Here is an 18,072-nt window from a genome sequence, read left to right on the forward strand (position 1 = left end):
AGCCTCCCCAAGCGTGCAAGTAAAGTAGGTGGGTTCAATATTGGCCATGATGGTGATGATTGCAAAGGTCCAATGTTCAGAGATAGATAGGTAGGCAGGAGACGATAGCCTGTTCAGAAGGCTTTGAGCTAGAATCTATTTCCCGGAAAGTAACTAGTGGGTGAACTATTTTGTCTAGGAATGATATGATATCATTGACCCAGCAATTGCGGATGCGTTGAGGGTGGACGATGGGAAGAGAGAGTTGAAACGTCATTGACTCGGCTCCCTCATTCTTACTGGAGCTTCACGACGCGCCTCGCGCTCGTCATTGTTGAATTAGTAACACTGCCTGGAAAACAACAACCCAAGTCTCAGCTCATGCAACACGATAACTACCCCTCTTCGCAGATCGGAGATAACAGCCGACATTTGGGAAAATCACTCAAACTGCTGTCACTCACGACTCTCTAAACTTCGTGGTATAACCAAGCGACAAAATGGCGAAACGATCAATTTCCGACACTCTCTCGCTGAACAACTCCCTCAAGATTCCCCAGCTGGGATTTGGCGTCTACAGGTCCCCAACCGATGTGTGCATCCAATCATGCCTGACTGCATTGGAATGTGGCTATCGCCACATCGACACAGCACAATACTACGGCAACGAGAAGGAGGTTGGCCTGGCCGTGAAGAAGTCAGGTCTTGACCGCAAAGATATTTATCTCACTACTAAGATTCTGTCTCCTGGCGGCTCTGTCGACAAGAGTTACGCGCAGTGCGCGGAGAGCGTCAAGTTGCTTGATCCAGACACGGGCTACGTGGACCTGTTTCTGGTTCATAGCCCTAATGGTGGCGTAGCTGCGAGAAAGGAGATGTGGCAAGCTCTTGAGCGACTTTACAAAGAGGGCACGGCAAAGAGTATTGGTGTGAGCAATTTTGGCATCAAGCACATCGAAGAGCTCAAGGAATATGCTGAAGTGTGGCCGCCTCATGCGAATCAGATTGAGGTGAGCGTTCTTCCCTCAGAAAAGATGGTTGTACTGAAATTTTGCCCAGCTTCACCCCTGGATGCAACAGAAAGAAATTGTCGAGTACTGCGAAAAGAACGGCATTGTTGTCGAGGCATACTGCCCACTCGTGCGAAACACAAAGGCCGACGACAAGACCCTCGTGGGCATTGCCAAGAAGCACGGCATCACTACAAGCCAGGTTCTGGTCCGGTTCTGTCTTGAGAAGAAGTGGATACCCTTGCCCAAGAGTGACAACCCCGGACGTATCAAGGCAAATGCGGACGTGTTTGGTTTTGATCTTGATGATGAGGATATGAAGGCATTGAATGGGCTTGATCAGGGACGTGCAGGTGCTATTGTTCAGCCTGTGGATAACTAGACTTGTAGGTGGTCCCAAGACCTATGGCAGCATGCCCAGTTCCCTGGCAATAAAAAAGTCAAAGGTATCGAACGTTGTTGCAGCCCCCATAGATGAAATGGTCTTCAATACGGATAAGTCAACTATGTAGCCAAGCTTCACTTGACGCGCCAAAACAGTGACCATTCGGCAGCCTTCCGTAAAAAGATGGAGGGGCATTATCCGTCTCCGGTAGAGAGAAGTGACGAGAAAAAATCTGGTAGGCTTCTTACTGGTGCGTTTTCAAGTCTTCCCGAGCGATCGCTCCGTATGTATCTGAATGACAAGTCAAAAGTCAGTCGTTTTTCCGTCTTGGCGTATTTCATGAGTTATCAACTTATCCGAAGCCGACTTCCGAAGTGTTATCAGAAATTCCAGCAATAGCATCATCTCGTCATCTCGGATACATCGGCCGATATGCCCGATGCGGAAACTTGCATGTCACCCTTGCGCTTTTTGGCGGGAGGTATCTAGATCTGCCTTTGTATCAACGTAACTACTTCTCGTTTTGTTCATGACAGTTTCTGAATATGTAAGTATACAGCTGTGTGATGCATTATAGCATCATGAATGCCACGTCAAGCGGAGCCGCATTCAGTTTGGATCAAGATGATGCTCCGTTGACGAGAATGGAAGCTGAGTACTGGACTTTATACGCGGGTTGCTTGTCTCTAGAGATATAAAAGCGAGCTGAGCGTGAAGAAGAGTTGTAGAGAAACAACAACAAGCAATCTACTAAACACCATCCTACAACTATCCTTCAGAGTCATCTGTCAACATCATGAAGTTCTTCGCCATCATTGCCCTTGGTCTTGCCGCCGTTGTCACAGCTGCTCCCGCCCCCCAGCTCGACTGCACTCGCGATGGCTTCTTCTGTGAGCCTTGCGTCAATGGAAAGCAGCAATGTGTTGCCTGCGCCGATGGAACTGGCCTTGGACTGACCCGGGACTGTTAAATGTGAGAGAGATCTAAGGCAAATATGTTTGATTTAAAGATGCTAATTGAAGAAGGCAAAACAATGGTCAAGAGATATTTCCTGAGAGAAGCCCTTGAGGGTTTGGAAGACTTGAGGCTGCACTGTTGTTAACTACTCAAGACTGCAGTGCAGGGACCTTGGGGAAACCTCAGGACAGAACGTTTGAAAAGTGGAGAGTGAAGAACTAGAACGGTGCAGAGAATGAACAGATGCATCTGGATAAGGCTACCTGGTTCGCTAGAGAGATGCTCTGGAACGAGAAGCAAGATATAGGCCTCCCTGCCGTATCAGCCAATAGATGTTCATTTCGCCCTCACTTTAATGCTCCAGGCCATATGCATCCACAGATGCCTCCTTGAACTTCCTCGCATTGACCCTCTTCTCAAACAGAATATCAAGTTCCTCGTATGTTCGACCCTTAGTCTCAGGAAGTCGAAAGTATGACCAGATGGCAGTAATGGCCGAAGTTCCCGCCCAAAAGAAACCAGCCTTGCCCTTCCAGTTCCACTCGATGGGGTTGAGCATGTAGGGATTGAGAACATTGGCCACAATCTGGGCCATGGCGTAGGTGTTCCTTGCAATCACCACAGTCTGGGGTCTCAAACGGACCGCGGATGTCTCGGAGATGATGGCGTAGCAGATGGGCCCGACCGTCATGGAGTAGGCGAGCTTCCAGACCAAGACAAACGAGACTTGAGCCCATTGGGCGCCTGAGGTGGACGACGCGGCGGAGCATATGCCCACAATAATGAGGCAGCAGCTTGTGAGGGTGATGCCCAGTGTATACAACACTCGTCTGCCAAAGTAAGAGAGCCAGATCCAAGAGACACAAGTTCCAAGGAAAGCCATTGCTGTGCTGCCAATAGCAATCTTGAAAGCGTTGTCCGTGCTAATACCAGCCTGAATGAAGAAGTAGGTTGGCGTATAAGCAAACACAGCGCCCGATAGTTGCTGGCCAGCAAAGACAATCATGCAGATCTCTGTTCGTCGTAGATTCGCGCCTCGGAAGCAGTCGAGATAGCTGGAGTCAGATTGAATATCGGACTCAAGCTGAATTGTGTGTCGCATCTGGGATACGGTAGCTCGACAGTCAACGCGAGATCGGTTAGAGAGCCGCATTAGAGACATTTCAGCATCTTCGTACCGACCCCGCTTAGTGAGCCACCAAGGAGATTCAGGAGCCATCGTGACAGCAATGATGATGGGAAGAGGCCACATCCACTGAATGGCAATGGGGACGCGCCACGACCACTCTGATGTATAAGCAAGCATGCCTTTGAGGACGCCAGCTGAAAGGAACTGGCCCATGGCCCAGCAGAGGTTGACATAGACGGTCAAATGACCTCGTAGAGCAAGGGGAGCCACCTCGGAGGCATAGGCCGGCCCGCTAGTTGCGTAGACACCCCAAGTAAGGCCGCAAAGCATTTGGCCGACGAGGAGCATTTCAATCCGGACGGCAAAGAAGGAGATGAAGATGAAGCCAGTCATCAGTGCGAGTGAGATTTGAAGGACCCTCTTGTAGCCGTAGCGAGCTGATGCCCACCCGTTGATGAAGCCCCCGATTACCACACAAGAGTTGGTGCCGTTTTGAAGACCGGCTTGCCAAGCTCCAGTGAGTTGCCAAGTGTCTTGCGCTGGATACTGTATCGTCTGTCAGTTTAAGAAAGATGTTGCAGTAGAATCTTGCTTACATATGATCCAAACTTGCGTTGAAATGTCGGGTAGCCAAAGAAATTTGACATGAGACTACACAACACAAAGTTAGCATATTTCCAGCAACTGTAGAGTACACAAACCTCTGGTCATATCCCTCCATGACAATAGTCAGCGAGATCACGGCAGACCACAAGACTGCTTTCCAGTTCTCGCGCAGAGCCTGCCGCAGGGTGGTGGAATGCTCCGCAGCCGACGCAGCCTGAGCCTCCTCCAGAGAGTGCAGCTGGGCCTTGGGGTTATCATCGTCATGATGCTCGAGCTGATGGTCAACAGCATCATCTTTACTAGTGGTTGGATTCATGACTGGAGTAGAGATTCGAGTAGTCCGGCTATGGATGATATCTACTTGTGTACTGTTTGGGATCTGGGCTATGTATTTATACGGGCGCGGTGCCCGGACATACACGATACCCTCGGCTCTTGCTCCGGTTGACCTTGGATCCCCAACTTTTGCTGAAATTTAGCTAGTCTGATTAAGTTTAAGGGTGCCGATCCGGGGTTAAGGTCTACCCCGGTCAGTGATAGAGCCGAGGCGGAGCCTCCGCCTCAGGTGTGTATGCCAAGGCCATACCGGATAATAACACCAGGGAGGCTATTTCTGCAAGCCGCTTCAGCTTGAGCAGGGCTTGAGAGTTGAGTGTGTCACCTGTACGTAATAGACAACATACAGGGAAGCATCTGGACAAGCCCTCCTTGCGTTTAGTTCCCGATATGCCACCTCCATAGCTACGTAGTCACATTTGTCTTTGACTAGGACTTACACTATTGTATTAAGGCTAAATGACTCCTGGAAAGACTAGAAGTAAGCGAGACTCCTCTTGTGCCCCCCACGCAACGTCGCCTTCAATTCGGGACGCAAAACAGCCAACCCCTTGCAAAGGGCGGTCGGCCGAAGGTGCAGCAAGCCTCGTTAACGTTTTTGATGACGAAGATGAATCAGCATCCTCGGACTCCGAGAAACGGACCCTAACGGGCCTAACCCCAACCTACAATCATCCTTCGCTCTCCTTCTTTCGACCGGTCGTCTTGGCCGGTAGCATCGGGTATCAATCGTATCACTTCCCCCGCATAACCCCTCTTCCATCTCATTGTCAGCTGATAACACAAGCTGGGGGAAGCTTCGTATCGATCTCTGTTTGGACCGCTTCCGAGCTGCAATGTCGATCTTCAGGGACATTCTGCCTAATATCATGGCCCATTTGCTATTGGCTCATATCATGACGCGGTCCATTTCTTGGTGGTATTAAACCTTTCCCTGAATATTCCCGTTCGAGAGGTTTGCCATCCCTTTCTAGCATCAACACACCAGCAGAATCAACCCTTGTTACTATACCCTGGCCATGGCTTCTTCCACTGCCGGTAACCAAGAGTACGGCACCAGACCTGACCCTGCCTTCACCAATGAAAACAACCGTCGGCTCGGGTTCCGCTTCGATGCCGAGATCCTTTACGTCGAACCATGGGGACCTGACTCTCTTCGAATTCGTGCCACCTGCCTAGCCACTCTACCTGAGAGAGAATGGGCTCTGACTGAGAAGCCGTCTGCGTCAACACCAGTCATCGACATCCAAGGCAGCTCGGCCTCGATCACCAACGGCAAGATCAAGGCCGACATCAGCCGCCGTGGCAAGATTGTCATCTCAAACACCAAAACCGGCAAGGTCCTTCTAGAAGAATTCGCCCGTCATCGCTTGGACATTCTCGACCCAAAATGCAGCTCCCTCAGAATCCAAGCTCGCGAGTGGAAGCCTCGCCTAGGATCTCCCGACTACCACTTGACCATGCGCTTCGAATCTCAAGACCCCGATGAGCGTATCTACGGTATGGGTCAGTACCAACAACCATTCCTCAACTTGAAGGGTGCGGATTTGGAGCTTGCGCAGCGGAACTCGCAAGCGACTGTCCCCTTTGCACTCTCAAGTCTTGGGTACGGATTTCTCTGGAATAATCCTGGAGTTGGCCGAGCCGTCTTCAGCAAGCTCACAACGACTTTTGAGGCATACTCGACCGACATGCTGGATTACTGGGTTGTCGCTGGTGATACACCCGCTGAGATCATCCAGGCCTACACAGGCGTCACTGGTCGAGTGCCGATGATGCCTGAGTATGGACTCGGATTTTGGCAGTGCAAGCTCCGTTATCAAACTCAAGAGGAGCTGCTGGAGGTCGCACGTGAGTACAAGAGACGAGAGTTGCCGATTGATCTCATCGTCTGTGACTATTTCCATTGGCCAAGCCAGGGAGACTGGAAGTTCGACCCTACGTTTTGGCCCGATCCTGGTGAGTACTTGTATCTTTCTCATGATGTGGCCATACACTGACAGTGGAAGACGCCATGGTTGCCGAGCTCAAGGCCATGAACATCGAACTTATGGTCTCCATCTGGCCCACCGTAGAGAAGGAATCAGAGAACTACGACGATATGCTCCGTCGAGGCCTCCTCATCCGACAAGACAGAGGCATTCGGGCTGCGATGGAAGGTCGCGGATACGCAATCCATTATGACGCCACAAACCCGGAAGCGAGACAGTTTGTCTGGGATGCAGTCAAGCGCAACTACTTCGAAAAGGGCATCAAGGTGTTCTGGCTTGATGAAGCGGAACCCGAGTACACTGTCTACGACTTTGACATTTATCGCTATGCAGCTGGTCCCAACCTGTCTGTCGGTAACATTTACCCCTACGACTACGCCAAGGGTTTCTACGAGGGCCAAAAGGAAGCCGGTCAAGAGAACATAGTCAACCTCCTAAGGTGTGCTTGGGCCGGAAGTCAAAAGTTCGGTGCCCTCGTGTGGTCCGGAGATATTGCGTCCAGCTGGGGCAGTCTACGCAACCAGTTGGCCGCTGGCCTGAACATGGGTATTGCTGGCTTGGCTTGGTTCACTACTGATATTGGTGGCTTCCATGGTGGTGATCCCAATGAACCAGCCTTCCGAGAACTGTTTGTTCGATGGTTCCAGTGGGGAACCTTTTGCCCGGTTATGCGATTGCATGGAGACAGAGAACCGAAGCAACCGAGGCTGGGCACCACAGGAGGAAGTTTTTGTCTCTCTGGTGGCCCCAACGAGGTATGGTCCTACGGTGAGGAGGTGTACGGCATCTGCAAAAAGTACCTCAACATCCGTGAAGAGCTGAGGGAGTACACGAGAGGCTTGATGAAGTTTGCTCACGTGAAGGGTGATCCCATAATGCGTCCTTGCTTCTACGATTTCCCGGGAGACGGCAAGTGTTGGACTGTTGAGGATCAGTACATGTACGGGCCCAAGTATCTTGTGGCACCAATCCTGAACCCAGGACAGAAGACTAGGGAGGTGTATCTCCCTGGTGAGGGTATTCAGTGGAAGGGCGCTGACGGCACGGTTCACGAAGGAGGCAAGACCGTGACTGTGGAGTCTCCTCTGGATACCATGCCCGTGTTTACGAGGGACTAGGCAGAGCCGCGGAGGGGAGGATATGGGTCCAAGGGACGATATGAGAAATTGTACGCTACAAAATAGATTCTAACAGACAAGCAAGACAATCACAAACATAAACATAAACTCGTCATCTCATGTTCTCCCTATCATCACTCCACCTCCATCCACATAGCCTGCAACCTCGCGATCTGCATCCAATCACCTCCGCTATTCGCATCCGCCATACCAGAATGCATGTTGTTCATCATCTGGGCAGCCGTCGCACCGTGCTCAGTCTCATAATACCCGAGGGAGCTGTTCCCGTGGAGATACCCATCCGTCGTCCCCGAGATAGCCGCCATGGAGTTCATGCCTTGATACAAGAGACTCAGTTGGCCCTGGTGCATGGCGTTTTGCATCTTGAGCATCTTCATGCCATGGATAAACTCGATCTGTGGAACGGTTGCGTTGTAGACTTGCATGCGCTTGGTGCCGAATGCTCTGAACTCGTTCAACGCTACTTCGGATTCTGGAGAGCCGGGGGGTCCCGCTGCGCAGACTTCGAGCCACATCTTGCGCATTCTCGGTGACCAAATCTGACAGACGAGGGCTCGCTCATCGTATACATCCTTGACGGGAAGAGAGTCTGCAAGGGGTGTATCGGCCACGAAGCTTAGGTAGCAATCCGGACAGAAGAGGGCCTCGCCATATCCCCACCATTTTCCTTTCTCTCTATGCTTGATGCCAGGGCATACAGGCACAGCAGCCCACTTCTTGACATAGTCCGAGTAGTAACTGAAAACTCCCTTGTCGAGTGCTTCGGCAAACTTCAGAAGGAACACGCCAAAGCGTGGCGTTGAAGGACAAAAGTTGCAAAAAATGTCGACAGTCTGATCCCTCTCCGCCTGCTCGAAGAAGTGACTGACACCAGCAGGTATCAAGATGGCGTTGTAGCATGCTTCGCAGATGTCCAGCTCAGGGCATCCGCCTGCCACAGTCCACCACTTGCCTCGTACAATACCATGCTTGGTACAAGGAACAAGATTGAGAATGGCATTAGCAGCATTCCAGAGGACGTCAAAGTTGCGCTGGTAGATAGCCCCCTCTAGAGCAAACGACATGGAAATCTTGTTGTCGGCAAAATCACAGCTCCACCGTTGGCCGAGTGTTTCCATGAGGCCGTCAAAGCCATCTGGTCGTATATAAGGCTCAAACTCGCCACTGAACCTCGTCAAAGATAGTTTGTCCATGTAGCATGCCTCGCAGACGTACATGTCCTTGATCTTGCGGCGAGGTAGGTACCAAGTACGACCGCTAGCCTCAACAGCCTCACCATCGCAGACCGGAAGCTCCATACGCTTCTTGGCGGCGGCTACGAAACCTTGCCAGTCGTTCTGCTTTGCCGTTTGTGTCACCATTTTCTGGACGTATGGGATGGCCATGTCGCACGTCCACTTCTCCTCTTGGGGGTGAGGCCGAGAAGGGGAGAATAGATGCTCAAATGGTGTGCCCACCAGATGATCCTCGTAACAGGCCTCACACGTAACGAAGCCATTGATCTCGTTCTGTGCCATTTGGAACCACTTGAAACCTTCGGCACCGGTAACTTGGGCTTTCCCCTTGCAGGCAAGTACCTCTGGGCGCTTCTTCATGTAAGCACGTAGGGCGCTCAGGTCGTTGCTCTGAAGAGCCTGTGGCCAGAGGATCTCCTTCACACGAGGTACGTAGAAGCCACAACTAGACGCAGAACCATCGGGTTGCTTGACTCGCTCAAACTGACCTGTAAGATGTGTTGCTGCGATGTGGTCGGCGTGGCATCTGGTGCAGACGAAAAACTCGGGAACATCTGGGAGACGGTACCAGTCGAGCGAGTATCCCACCACTCTGTTCTCGGGGCAGTATGGCATTACCTGCCAATCAGGACCAGTAGCTTGATAAGCTGGTGGTCCTCGTGGGAGTTCTTGAACAGGCATGTGTCCACCATATTGTGTCACTGGGTACTGCTGCCCTCCTTGGACGTTGAGGGCGTTCATTTGATTCGACAGTGCAGCAACAGGGTCTTGCTGAGGCGCGTATTGAGGCGCAGGAGGCACTCCCGTCCCTGGTTGAACATATGATGGCTGCCCCGGAGGTGGAGCGTAGTATTGACCTGCCGGAGCGGTCGAGCCTGGCACCGTCGTGGTGGCCGCTGGCGGTTCCGCTGATGGGATGGGCGGACGAGGAACAGGCGCAAAGTACTGCTCATGTTCTTGTCGATTCTCAATAGGCTGAGGCGGTGGGCGAAGGACAGGCTGGAAGTATTGCTCATGTTCCTGTCTGTTCTCGATAGGTTGTGGAGCTGGTCGAGGAACAGGTTGAAAATGCTGTTCGTGTTCCTGTCTGTTTTCGATAGCTTGAGGCGCCGGGCGAGGGACGGGTTGGAAGTGCTGTTCATGTTCATGTCGGTTCTCGATAGGCTGAGGGGGTGGACGAGGGATAGGCTGGAAGTATTGTTCGTGCTCATGGTTCTGCAAAGGAGCAGCTTGTGGGACAGGCTGGGCACTCTGCTGGTTGATGGCTCCAAAATCGGATGGTGGCGCCGGAGCTGGAACAGGAACAGAGGCCGCGGGAGTAGAGGTAGCACCAGGCTGATACCCACCGGCTGGTGGTGGAGGAGGAGTGTGATAGTTTAAAGCAGGAATACCCTGAACAACATGTTGTGTGTTTGCACCTGGCTCTGGTACAGGAGCTCCATTGCCAGGGGGTGGAGGAGGATAGTATCCGTGCTGATTCGCCGCTGGGCTAGCCTGGTGAGCTGGCTGAATGCTTGGTGTTTGCGGCGTCTGCGAGGATGGATCATAGACAGGGGCATTATAGACCTGAGAGTTAGGTTCTACTGTTGTCGCTGGCATCGGCCCAGGGGCACCTGGAGCTGGAGTTGATCCTGGAGGACCTCCATGCGGCGGAGGTGGATAGAAGTGATGCTGGTTAGCAACCGGGCTGGTGTGTTGTGCAGGCTGCGTGACTTGAACCTGGGCCTGTGCCGTTGGGTCTTGGGCAGGATAGTAGTGGTTCTGGGCCGGAGACGGAACCGCAGGTTGTTGCGCTGCAGGTGGATGAGGACTAGTTTCCTGGGGCAACGCCGTAGGGGTCTGTTGAGGCAACGGTGCTGGAGTCTGATATGGAGGTGGGATTGCCTGGGGAGGGTATTGAGCATCGTGAGGAGTCACTTGACTGACACTAGCTTGCGCATGATGACCTGGGGTACCTGAAGTTGCCTGCTGAGGTTGCATCCCTGGAGCTTGCGGCGGCTGCGGAACGGCTTGCGGGTTATAGGGAGCGTGAGGGTTCCCCTGCTCAGTAGGTGAGGTTGGCCCAACGTGAGGAACTTGATAGGCCGGTGACTGCGGTTGGTAGACTGGCTGGGCAGGCTGTTGTGCCGCAGTGGGTTGGCCATAGGGGGGGATAGCATGAGGAGACGATGCAGTCACTGGGGACTGAACAACCGGCTGCTGTGGGCTTGTGTAGCCGGCCTGCTGGGGAGCCGGTGGTTGCTGATATTGAGGAGGCGCAGAAGGAGGCGGATGAATCGGAGTGGGACTGGCATACTGGGTTGGCGGCGCAGTATACGATGGTTGATATGGCTGTCCAGGATGAGGAGCCTGTCCAGAAACATGTTGTCCTTGATCAGGAACAGCTCCGGGTTGTGATTGAACTGGTGACTGAACCGTCGCCCCATGCGGGAACGGGAAGCTGTTGTGGTGCTGCAGGTGCTGATATGGAGAGGAGGTATCTGGAGGCGACTGAACTAGACCACCAGCCACGTAAGTTGGCCCTGGGTTGTACGGCTGCTGAGTTGCAGGAGGCACCTGGGCAGCACTTGGAAGAGAGGCATGTTGATTAGGTGGAGTCGGTGGATGATAGTAAGTGCGAGAAGGTTTCTTCGAAGGAGGGTTATAGGCCTGAGGTTGCGGAGGTGCACTGGCATGACCCTGCTCATGGCCATGCTGTAGCGGAAAGGTCTGGGCATGCTGAACAGAACCCTGAGAGTGATGCTGTTGATAGCTAGCAACTGGATGAGGAGCCGAGTAAGTGCCAGTCGAAGGTGGTGCACTTGAGGTCGAGGTGGAAGAGGGGGCACCAGGAGTGCCACCGGGGTACTTGTTCTTGATGTTGCTGGCAAGATCACCGAGAAGACCTTTGCCCACTTTGTAGAATGACTTAGCGGTGGACTGGATAGCCGCTGGGGTGGATGGCGGGGCAGAGAAAACAGGACCAGTGGACTGCTGGGCTACTGGTGCCTGCCCGTATGGTAGGGGCTGCCCAGGAACACCTGAGTGCTGCTGAGGACTATACGCGGCCGGTTGAGGAGGTTGGCCAAACTGCTGCGCAGGGGCAGGTGTCTGCCCATATGGCAGGGACTGTCCGGGGACTCCTGTGTGCTGCTGGGGGTTATAAGGGGCTTGCTGAGGGACCTGACCTAGCTGTTGGCCTGGAGCGGGTGTCTGTCCGTAGGGCGACGGCTGGTAGGGTTGTCCATAGCCCGCGGGATGCTGTTGCGGAGCATACGGAACTTGTTGAGGTGGCTGACCAGCCTCCTGCCCCGGAGGAGGCGGATAGTAGTTGTACTGGGGTTGGTTCGACATTGTGTCTACCGGAAGCTATCCGCTTGGAACCGACTAGACTCAATAACCTCCAGCGACAAGGCCGTATATCCGACCGTCACTGCCAAGTCAAAAAGCAGAACACAATGCCACGACTCCTCAAGAAGGAATTCACAGATAAATATGCCGCTTCTCTGATTGTGGGGGGTCTAGACCGGTCCACGCATTTCAGCTGGAACCGCTAGTTCCACACGTGCAAGGCATAATTCCGACGCCGTACATGGACCTCCCAGGGTCCTACTGGCTGATTGGAGACGAGTCCTCCACTCTGCTTACCCCAGAGTCGGGGTTTTGGAGAGCCCGGAGGCGTTTTTGGGGGGTTTGATGGAAGGCTGTGCTGGTCTTTGATTTGAAACGTGGCACTGGCCTTGTGTTCTCGCTGGTCTGCGAATCCTTCACCATTCAGAGTTAGCGAGGCTATCAAAATATCGGTTGCGTGTATTGGTGTGGGAAAGCTAGTTGCGTGAAAGATAATCCTACGCTCAAATCCCATACGTGAGCCCTCAACTCGCAACCTTCTTTGCTGCCCAACACCAAATGCTTGTTGCATGCGATCCGGACCCTCCGACTTTAAACCTACAAACACCGACCATGTTTCGTAAATTCTTCAACCCATGGCCCTGAGAGCTGTTCGGCATGTCATCTATACCTTTGGTGTTGAATAAACCTCGGCTTCGCGATTCTCTCATTGACACTTCATGGAGAATATCTTTTTTACCTACCAACTCTAAAAACAGTCACATTGCTTGAAAAGACTTGAATTTCTTTCGCCACTGATGGCGCTCCAAATGATGTTTGAGACCCATGCGATACAGCTTTCTTGTCGGGTTCATCGCTGTGTCGCGGTGGACATGGAGAAGCTGGCTAATCTCCCAACCTTTCTCCCTAGGCCTTGAGAACGAGCCAATCAACCCAAATCGATGATTAGCAATGCCGACTAATACTCTCAGTACGTGAATCGAGTCCAGTTGGTGTGGTTCCTTCCTTCTTGCCGTCAACTCGCATCCAACGCACCTTCACAAGGTGGAAATCTTTCACCACTGACTGCGCCTTCACTAGGTTCGCCCATTCTCTACCAGGCACGCAACTCCTCCTTTCTCTCTTCTCTTTACATCTTTTCAATCCTTCATCTTGGTCCGACGCATCATCATCCATCAGTCTTTGCAGGATTCCCATACGCATCTTATCGGTCAAACATCACCTTCTTCGAGCATCACGAGCAACGTATAATGTCGAATCCTCCCGATCCCGTCGAAAGCGACAGCCGCCCAGAGCCCCTCTAGTACTAGGTAGACCAGGAGGAGAAGCGACACATTTTCCTGCCCTCTTGCCACGACTCAGCTCGGGGGCCCGGTGTAGGCGAAATCACCATACACAACGAAGACGAGCAAATCACTCAGCTCACGAATCTCGACCAAACATCCAACAGAATCGAGACATATCATCACTCTCTGGTTGTCTTCATCAACGGAGCTCGTCCTCAAGCAGGGCTTCCACTCTCTTGGAACGTGACTTTTGCCCCAACGTCACACCACAACCTCTCTGGGACTCTGGCTCCTGACACCCATCGAACCTTCACTCGCGCCAAGCAAGAAGCCATTCTCAGATTCCTGGAAACTGTGAAGTCGCAGAGCTTCGACAGCCGGTGGCAAAAAGTCATTATTGCTGTCTCTAACGATGCCTCCATGGCAAGAGTAGTGGGGTTTCTGGAAACTGACGACTCCAACCACGATTCTCACCCTGCGGGTCACCAGATCACCGAACTAGGGACGAGCTTGGCCATATCCCGAGAGCTAAAGGAAATACGGAATATGAAGAATGGGCTGAGCGTCCAGTTCTGGCTTGTGCCAAAGAAAGAGATCGTGCTACCTTCGCAGCCGCCTCCAACGAGTTGACTTCTAGTGGATCGTCGGGGTACTCGCAGTAAGAGGTGAAAGTGGCAGCTGGATTGAACATTAGCATAGAAATACTGACAGACATTCTTCTTTCGAAAGATTGGAGAGTATGGTGTTTCGTTAACCAGTGTGTAATTTCAACAAGTAAGGAGTGTGTCCCAGAAGACTTGATGTGAGAATATATGTGGTATAATCTGGTGAGATCTCTAAGGCATTTTATTCTCACTTGCTTGCCAGTTATTTTTCTTCGACTATCTGCCAGTCCCTTACTATCTAGGCTTTCCTATCCAGCAGCGATTCCTCATGCCTCCAGAACTTCACAAGATCCTCCACGTCAGGACGTTCGTTCGGGTCCTTTTCCATGCATCGCTCGACCATGTCAATCCAGTGAGACGGTATATTATTCTTGTCATCCCAGGTCACTTGAACATCGTTGGGGTGCTTGACCTCTTCAAACCCGCTGACAGTCTGTGTCAGGAGCATCCACATGGTTCTTCCCAGAGCAAACACCTCAGCAAGCTCAGTGGCTCTGGGACAGTTGGCCTGCCACTCCGGAAACACATTCCACCCATGGAGGATCGCTGATTTGCTCCCTTTAGGCATGTTGCGACGCGGCGAGCTAGTGTACTTGGTGTAGACCAGTCGAGTGCCTTCATCCGTAGTCTCCTCATCGACATCACAAGTTCCGTCCGCCTCCGGGGCAAGTGTCGCCACAGTCGGACTTCTTTGCTCCCAATCAATGAGGGCCAATCTATTTCCTGCACCAAGAAGAAAGTTTCCAGGGTTGATGTCCATGTGGAAGGTATGCAAGATACGGTGCGTATGTGCAACCACTTGAGACATATCAGAGCACCATCCAGCTTTCTCTCGTAGCGAAATCTGTGTTTTGCCTGAATTTGCTTTTTGGATAACTAAAGCCAGGTCGCCTTGACGACAGAAGGTTGACAAGTGACCCATTAGCACACTGTTACCATTCAAATCGCGAATTGAGACCAGCATCTTGGGGGACTGTTGAAAGTAGGGATGTGGAGGCATGCCGGCAACCAGTTTGCTTGATCGCCGCCAGGTTTCCACCGCGGCACGAATAACCTCATTATCGTCGTCGTGGAGTTTCAAGTAAGTCGCAAAGTCAATGCCCTTGAAGAAAAAAGACATTGAGTGCCCTATGTCGTGGACGTGGGCTTGCTTATTGCATCCCCCGCCGCCCATGGACCTTGGGAAATAGATCTGAGAGATGTCGATGGTACGAGCAGAGTTGCCAAGTGGCACCAGGTCGCTTCACTGGATATGTCTAAGAAGACCAAGGTATTCATCGAAGAGCGGCGACCGATAAGCACACCAAATAAGTCCATCGTTATCGTCCAAGGAGAGATCGATGACGGTACCGGGCGCAAAGAAGTTGGGGTCTCTGGAACATCGGTGCCAAACGGCAGCGATAGAGGACCAGATGCCGCTTCGCATATCGACTCGATCTCGAAAGCTCAAAGTGTAGTCTTGGACGTTTATATCGTGGTAGCATACGGTTTGCCAGTGATTTCGGTGAGTGTCGGGGATTCCTGTAGAAACGGAAAATGGCCACCCCCCCTGGGTGGCGCTTGATTACTTGGGCGTAGACAGTAGTTTCGGTTTGATCGCCCCAGACGCTCTCTGGTATAATACCAAACCGTCTAAGGCACATTTCCTCCTCCATGATGGATGCTGATGGCAGATAGGCATGCGGGAGAAGGAGAACAGGAATCTCATGCTTTGATGAGGACTCTTTGTTGCAGTCAGGGAAGCTGTGTAACCACGTAACGGATCACGTGAGAAGTATTCTGAGGCACCTTCTTATGAAGGATTCGGTTTTCCCAGTGAATATACGTGCCCATGTTTGACGTTGGTGCTCCGAATACAATGTCCTACCATGGGGTTCAAGGACCTGTAGCCTTGTAGGATATCAGCTGCACAGAGACTCAGAGAAACCACGGTTCAGCTTGGGGACATACCAACACGGACTCGTCTACGTATCTAATTTTTCGTCCTTTATAGTACATATGTTCTTGTACGACTCCTAGTCTAATTTATATCCATCAGCCATCATGTGAGTTGGGTTGCAGAGATATCTTATCAGTGTTGCTAGGAGGCATGGTTCCCCGCACTGTCTTTGGGCCTACCCAAGCACCTCGCCTGGCGATGCAACAGTGTCAATTTCAATACTTGAGATTGAGTGCGACTTCCGAGTCGCTTGCCACTAAGTATTCATGCAAGTCATAGACATGTAGTATCCCCCCGAGTCCGAAAGGCTTGGGATTGCTTGGCAGGGCCTTGAACTCTATTGGGTTTCAAATCCGAGAGCCACTCGGGAATTCTGGGAAATACGGTCCATAAGCCGCTCATTGGTCAAGAAAGCCGAATGCGCATAGAATCAACGAGTGCTTGACAATCGAAGGGCGTCAAATCGATAGCGTCGGAAACTCAACAATGCCAGATGCTACCTAGTGATGATGGTGGCTTCGTTATCTCCGTCCTCTATTTAAATAGTCAAGCCCCTCTTCGGCCGTGGCTTTTATGCATCATAGTCCTCGTTCGTCAAACCAGCATGATATTTCACAAGATCAAATCCGATCCCGGTCTTGCACCTGATGGCGGCACTCGAGCTTGGCTCCAAGTCGTTGCCGGGTGTCTCATCAACGCCCTCACGTGGGGATACTCGGCATCCTTCGGCGTCTACCAACTTTACTACACAAAAGAATTCGACTTTCCACCATCTCAAGTCTCATGGATTGGTTCGATACAAGTCTTCTTAACATTCTTCGTGGGAGTGCTCTCTGGCAGGTCGGCGGACGCTGGGTTGGCTCAGCAGACAGTCCTACTCGGCTGCTTCATGGGAGTTCTCGGGACGTTCATGACGAGTCTGGCGACGACGTATTGGCAAATCTTCCTTGCCCAGGGTCTATGCACCGGTCTGGGTATGGGCCTGATGTATATGCCCACAGTCGCCATCATCAGCTCCTACTTCCAGAAGAACCGAGCGTTAGCTTTGACCACTTCGGCTTCTGGAAGCGGGGTTGAAAGCATCGTGTTTCCCTTGGTGGTGCAAAACCTGCAGACCAGGCTTGGTAAGTTCTTTGATCCAACCAAGTTGGCTTGCGTGTCATATTTGACTAACTGTCCATAGGATTTGCATGGGCCGTTCGTGCCCAGGCCTTCATCGCCCTCTTCTTCTCCATCATTATCATCTGTCTACTCAAACCCCGTCTGCCACCTCGAAAGTCCGGTCCCCTAATGGAGTTACGAGCATTCTTGGAGCCATCATACACCTTCTTCACAATCGGCATGTTCTTCATCTTTTGGCCTCTCTACTTTGCCTTCTTCTACGTCAACACTTACGCAACTTCCAAGATCGGGGTGTCTGGCGTCACAGCCGCGAACTTGTTGGTGATCATCAATGCTGTGGGAATACCCTCACGCCCTCTGCTGGGTTTCTTATCTGACAGGTGGTTTGGCCCACTTCCGACACTCGTCGCGTCAAGCACATTCTTGGCGTGCATGCTCCTTGTCTGGATATCGGTCAAGTCACTTGGTGGGATGTACGCCTGGGTTGTGATATACGGAATAGCCACAGGAGGCACACAGGGAATCTTTGTCGGCGCTTTGGCCTCGCTGACCAAGGATCCATCAAAGATGGGAACGAGATTTGGCATGGTGTTTTCGGTGCTTGGCTTTTGCACGCTGGCAGGGCCTCCCACCGCTGGCGAAATGATTGAGAACATGAACGGAAGTTTTCTGGGAGCGCAAATATGGGCTGGGGTGGTGACTATTACTGGTACTCTCTTCATTATCGCAGCGCTGTGGGCAGACAAGAGGGCAAACGCGAAGGACTGTCCAGGAGAAGGAGACGGCGAGAGTACTTCCGGTACGCCATGAGAATACTTGTATGAAACAGGCTAACTGCAATGGCATGTCCCATTAATGCTCATTCAAGATCATAGAGACCCGTCCACCTTGTTAGACCATCAGTCAAGTTATCTCCGCTGTGTTTCATGTCCACTTTAAATACATTTTATCGTCAAATTAAAC

The 18,072-nt window shown here is 52.0% G+C and overlaps 8 protein-coding genes across 8 annotated transcripts; 5 read left to right on the top strand and 3 right to left on the bottom strand.

Moving 5' to 3' along the window:
- Positions 1-479: 479 nt before the first annotated feature.
- NECHADRAFT_54021 (uncharacterized protein) lies at positions 480-1,371 on the top strand (the record flags this gene model as incomplete). Its single annotated transcript, XM_003047161.1, has 2 exons — positions 480-989; positions 1,039-1,371. The coding sequence occupies 2 exons, from the start codon at positions 480-482 to the stop codon at positions 1,369-1,371; spliced, it is 843 nt and encodes a 280-aa protein (XP_003047207.1).
- Positions 1,372-1,557: 186 nt separating this feature from the next.
- NECHADRAFT_87638 (uncharacterized protein) lies at positions 1,558-2,344 on the top strand (the record flags this gene model as incomplete). Its single annotated transcript, XM_003047162.1, has 5 exons — positions 1,558-1,591; positions 1,638-1,657; positions 1,911-1,921; positions 1,952-2,049; positions 2,154-2,344. The coding sequence occupies 5 exons, from the start codon at positions 1,558-1,560 to the stop codon at positions 2,342-2,344; spliced, it is 354 nt and encodes a 117-aa protein (XP_003047208.1).
- Positions 2,345-2,683: 339 nt separating this feature from the next.
- NECHADRAFT_97753 (uncharacterized protein) lies at positions 2,684-4,382 on the bottom strand (the record flags this gene model as incomplete). Its single annotated transcript, XM_003047351.1, has 4 exons — positions 2,684-4,006; positions 4,057-4,111; positions 4,162-4,304; positions 4,353-4,382. The coding sequence occupies 4 exons, from the start codon at positions 4,380-4,382 to the stop codon at positions 2,684-2,686; spliced, it is 1,551 nt and encodes a 516-aa protein (XP_003047397.1).
- A 1,039-nt stretch (positions 4,383-5,421) lies between these two features.
- Positions 5,422-7,511, top strand: NECHADRAFT_53871 (uncharacterized protein; the record flags this gene model as incomplete). The annotated part of the gene is made up of 2 exons (XM_003047163.1): positions 5,422-6,361; positions 6,406-7,511. The coding sequence occupies 2 exons, from the start codon at positions 5,422-5,424 to the stop codon at positions 7,509-7,511; spliced, it is 2,046 nt and encodes a 681-aa protein (XP_003047209.1).
- A 22-nt stretch (positions 7,512-7,533) lies between these two features.
- NECHADRAFT_73005 (uncharacterized protein) lies at positions 7,534-9,382 on the bottom strand (the record flags this gene model as incomplete). The annotated part of the gene is made up of 1 exon (XM_003047352.1): positions 7,534-9,382. The coding sequence occupies one exon, from the start codon at positions 9,380-9,382 to the stop codon at positions 7,646-7,648; it is 1,737 nt and encodes a 578-aa protein (XP_003047398.1). The 3' UTR covers positions 7,534-7,645.
- Positions 9,383-13,048: 3,666 nt separating this feature from the next.
- Positions 13,049-14,013, top strand: NECHADRAFT_87642 (uncharacterized protein; the record flags this gene model as incomplete). Its single annotated transcript, XM_003047164.1, has 3 exons — positions 13,049-13,067; positions 13,178-13,342; positions 13,412-14,013. The coding sequence occupies 3 exons, from the start codon at positions 13,049-13,051 to the stop codon at positions 14,011-14,013; spliced, it is 786 nt and encodes a 261-aa protein (XP_003047210.1).
- Positions 14,014-14,286: 273 nt separating this feature from the next.
- NECHADRAFT_53886 (uncharacterized protein) lies at positions 14,287-15,168 on the bottom strand (the record flags this gene model as incomplete). The annotated part of the gene is made up of 1 exon (XM_003047353.1): positions 14,287-15,168. One exon carries the CDS (start codon positions 15,166-15,168, stop codon positions 14,287-14,289), a length of 882 nt encoding a protein of 293 aa, XP_003047399.1.
- A 1,423-nt stretch (positions 15,169-16,591) lies between these two features.
- NECHADRAFT_53888 (uncharacterized protein) lies at positions 16,592-17,919 on the top strand (the record flags this gene model as incomplete). The annotated part of the gene is made up of 2 exons (XM_003047165.1): positions 16,592-17,111; positions 17,171-17,919. 2 exons carry the CDS (start codon positions 16,592-16,594, stop codon positions 17,917-17,919), a joined length of 1,269 nt encoding a protein of 422 aa, XP_003047211.1.
- Positions 17,920-18,072: the final 153 nt, after the last annotated feature.

Source organism: Fusarium vanettenii (genome assembly GCF_000151355.1).
Source record: "Fusarium vanettenii 77-13-4 chromosome 12 genomic scaffold NECHAsca_15_chr12_5_0, whole genome shotgun sequence".
Lineage (NCBI taxonomy): Eukaryota > Fungi > Ascomycota > Sordariomycetes > Hypocreales > Nectriaceae > Fusarium > Fusarium vanettenii.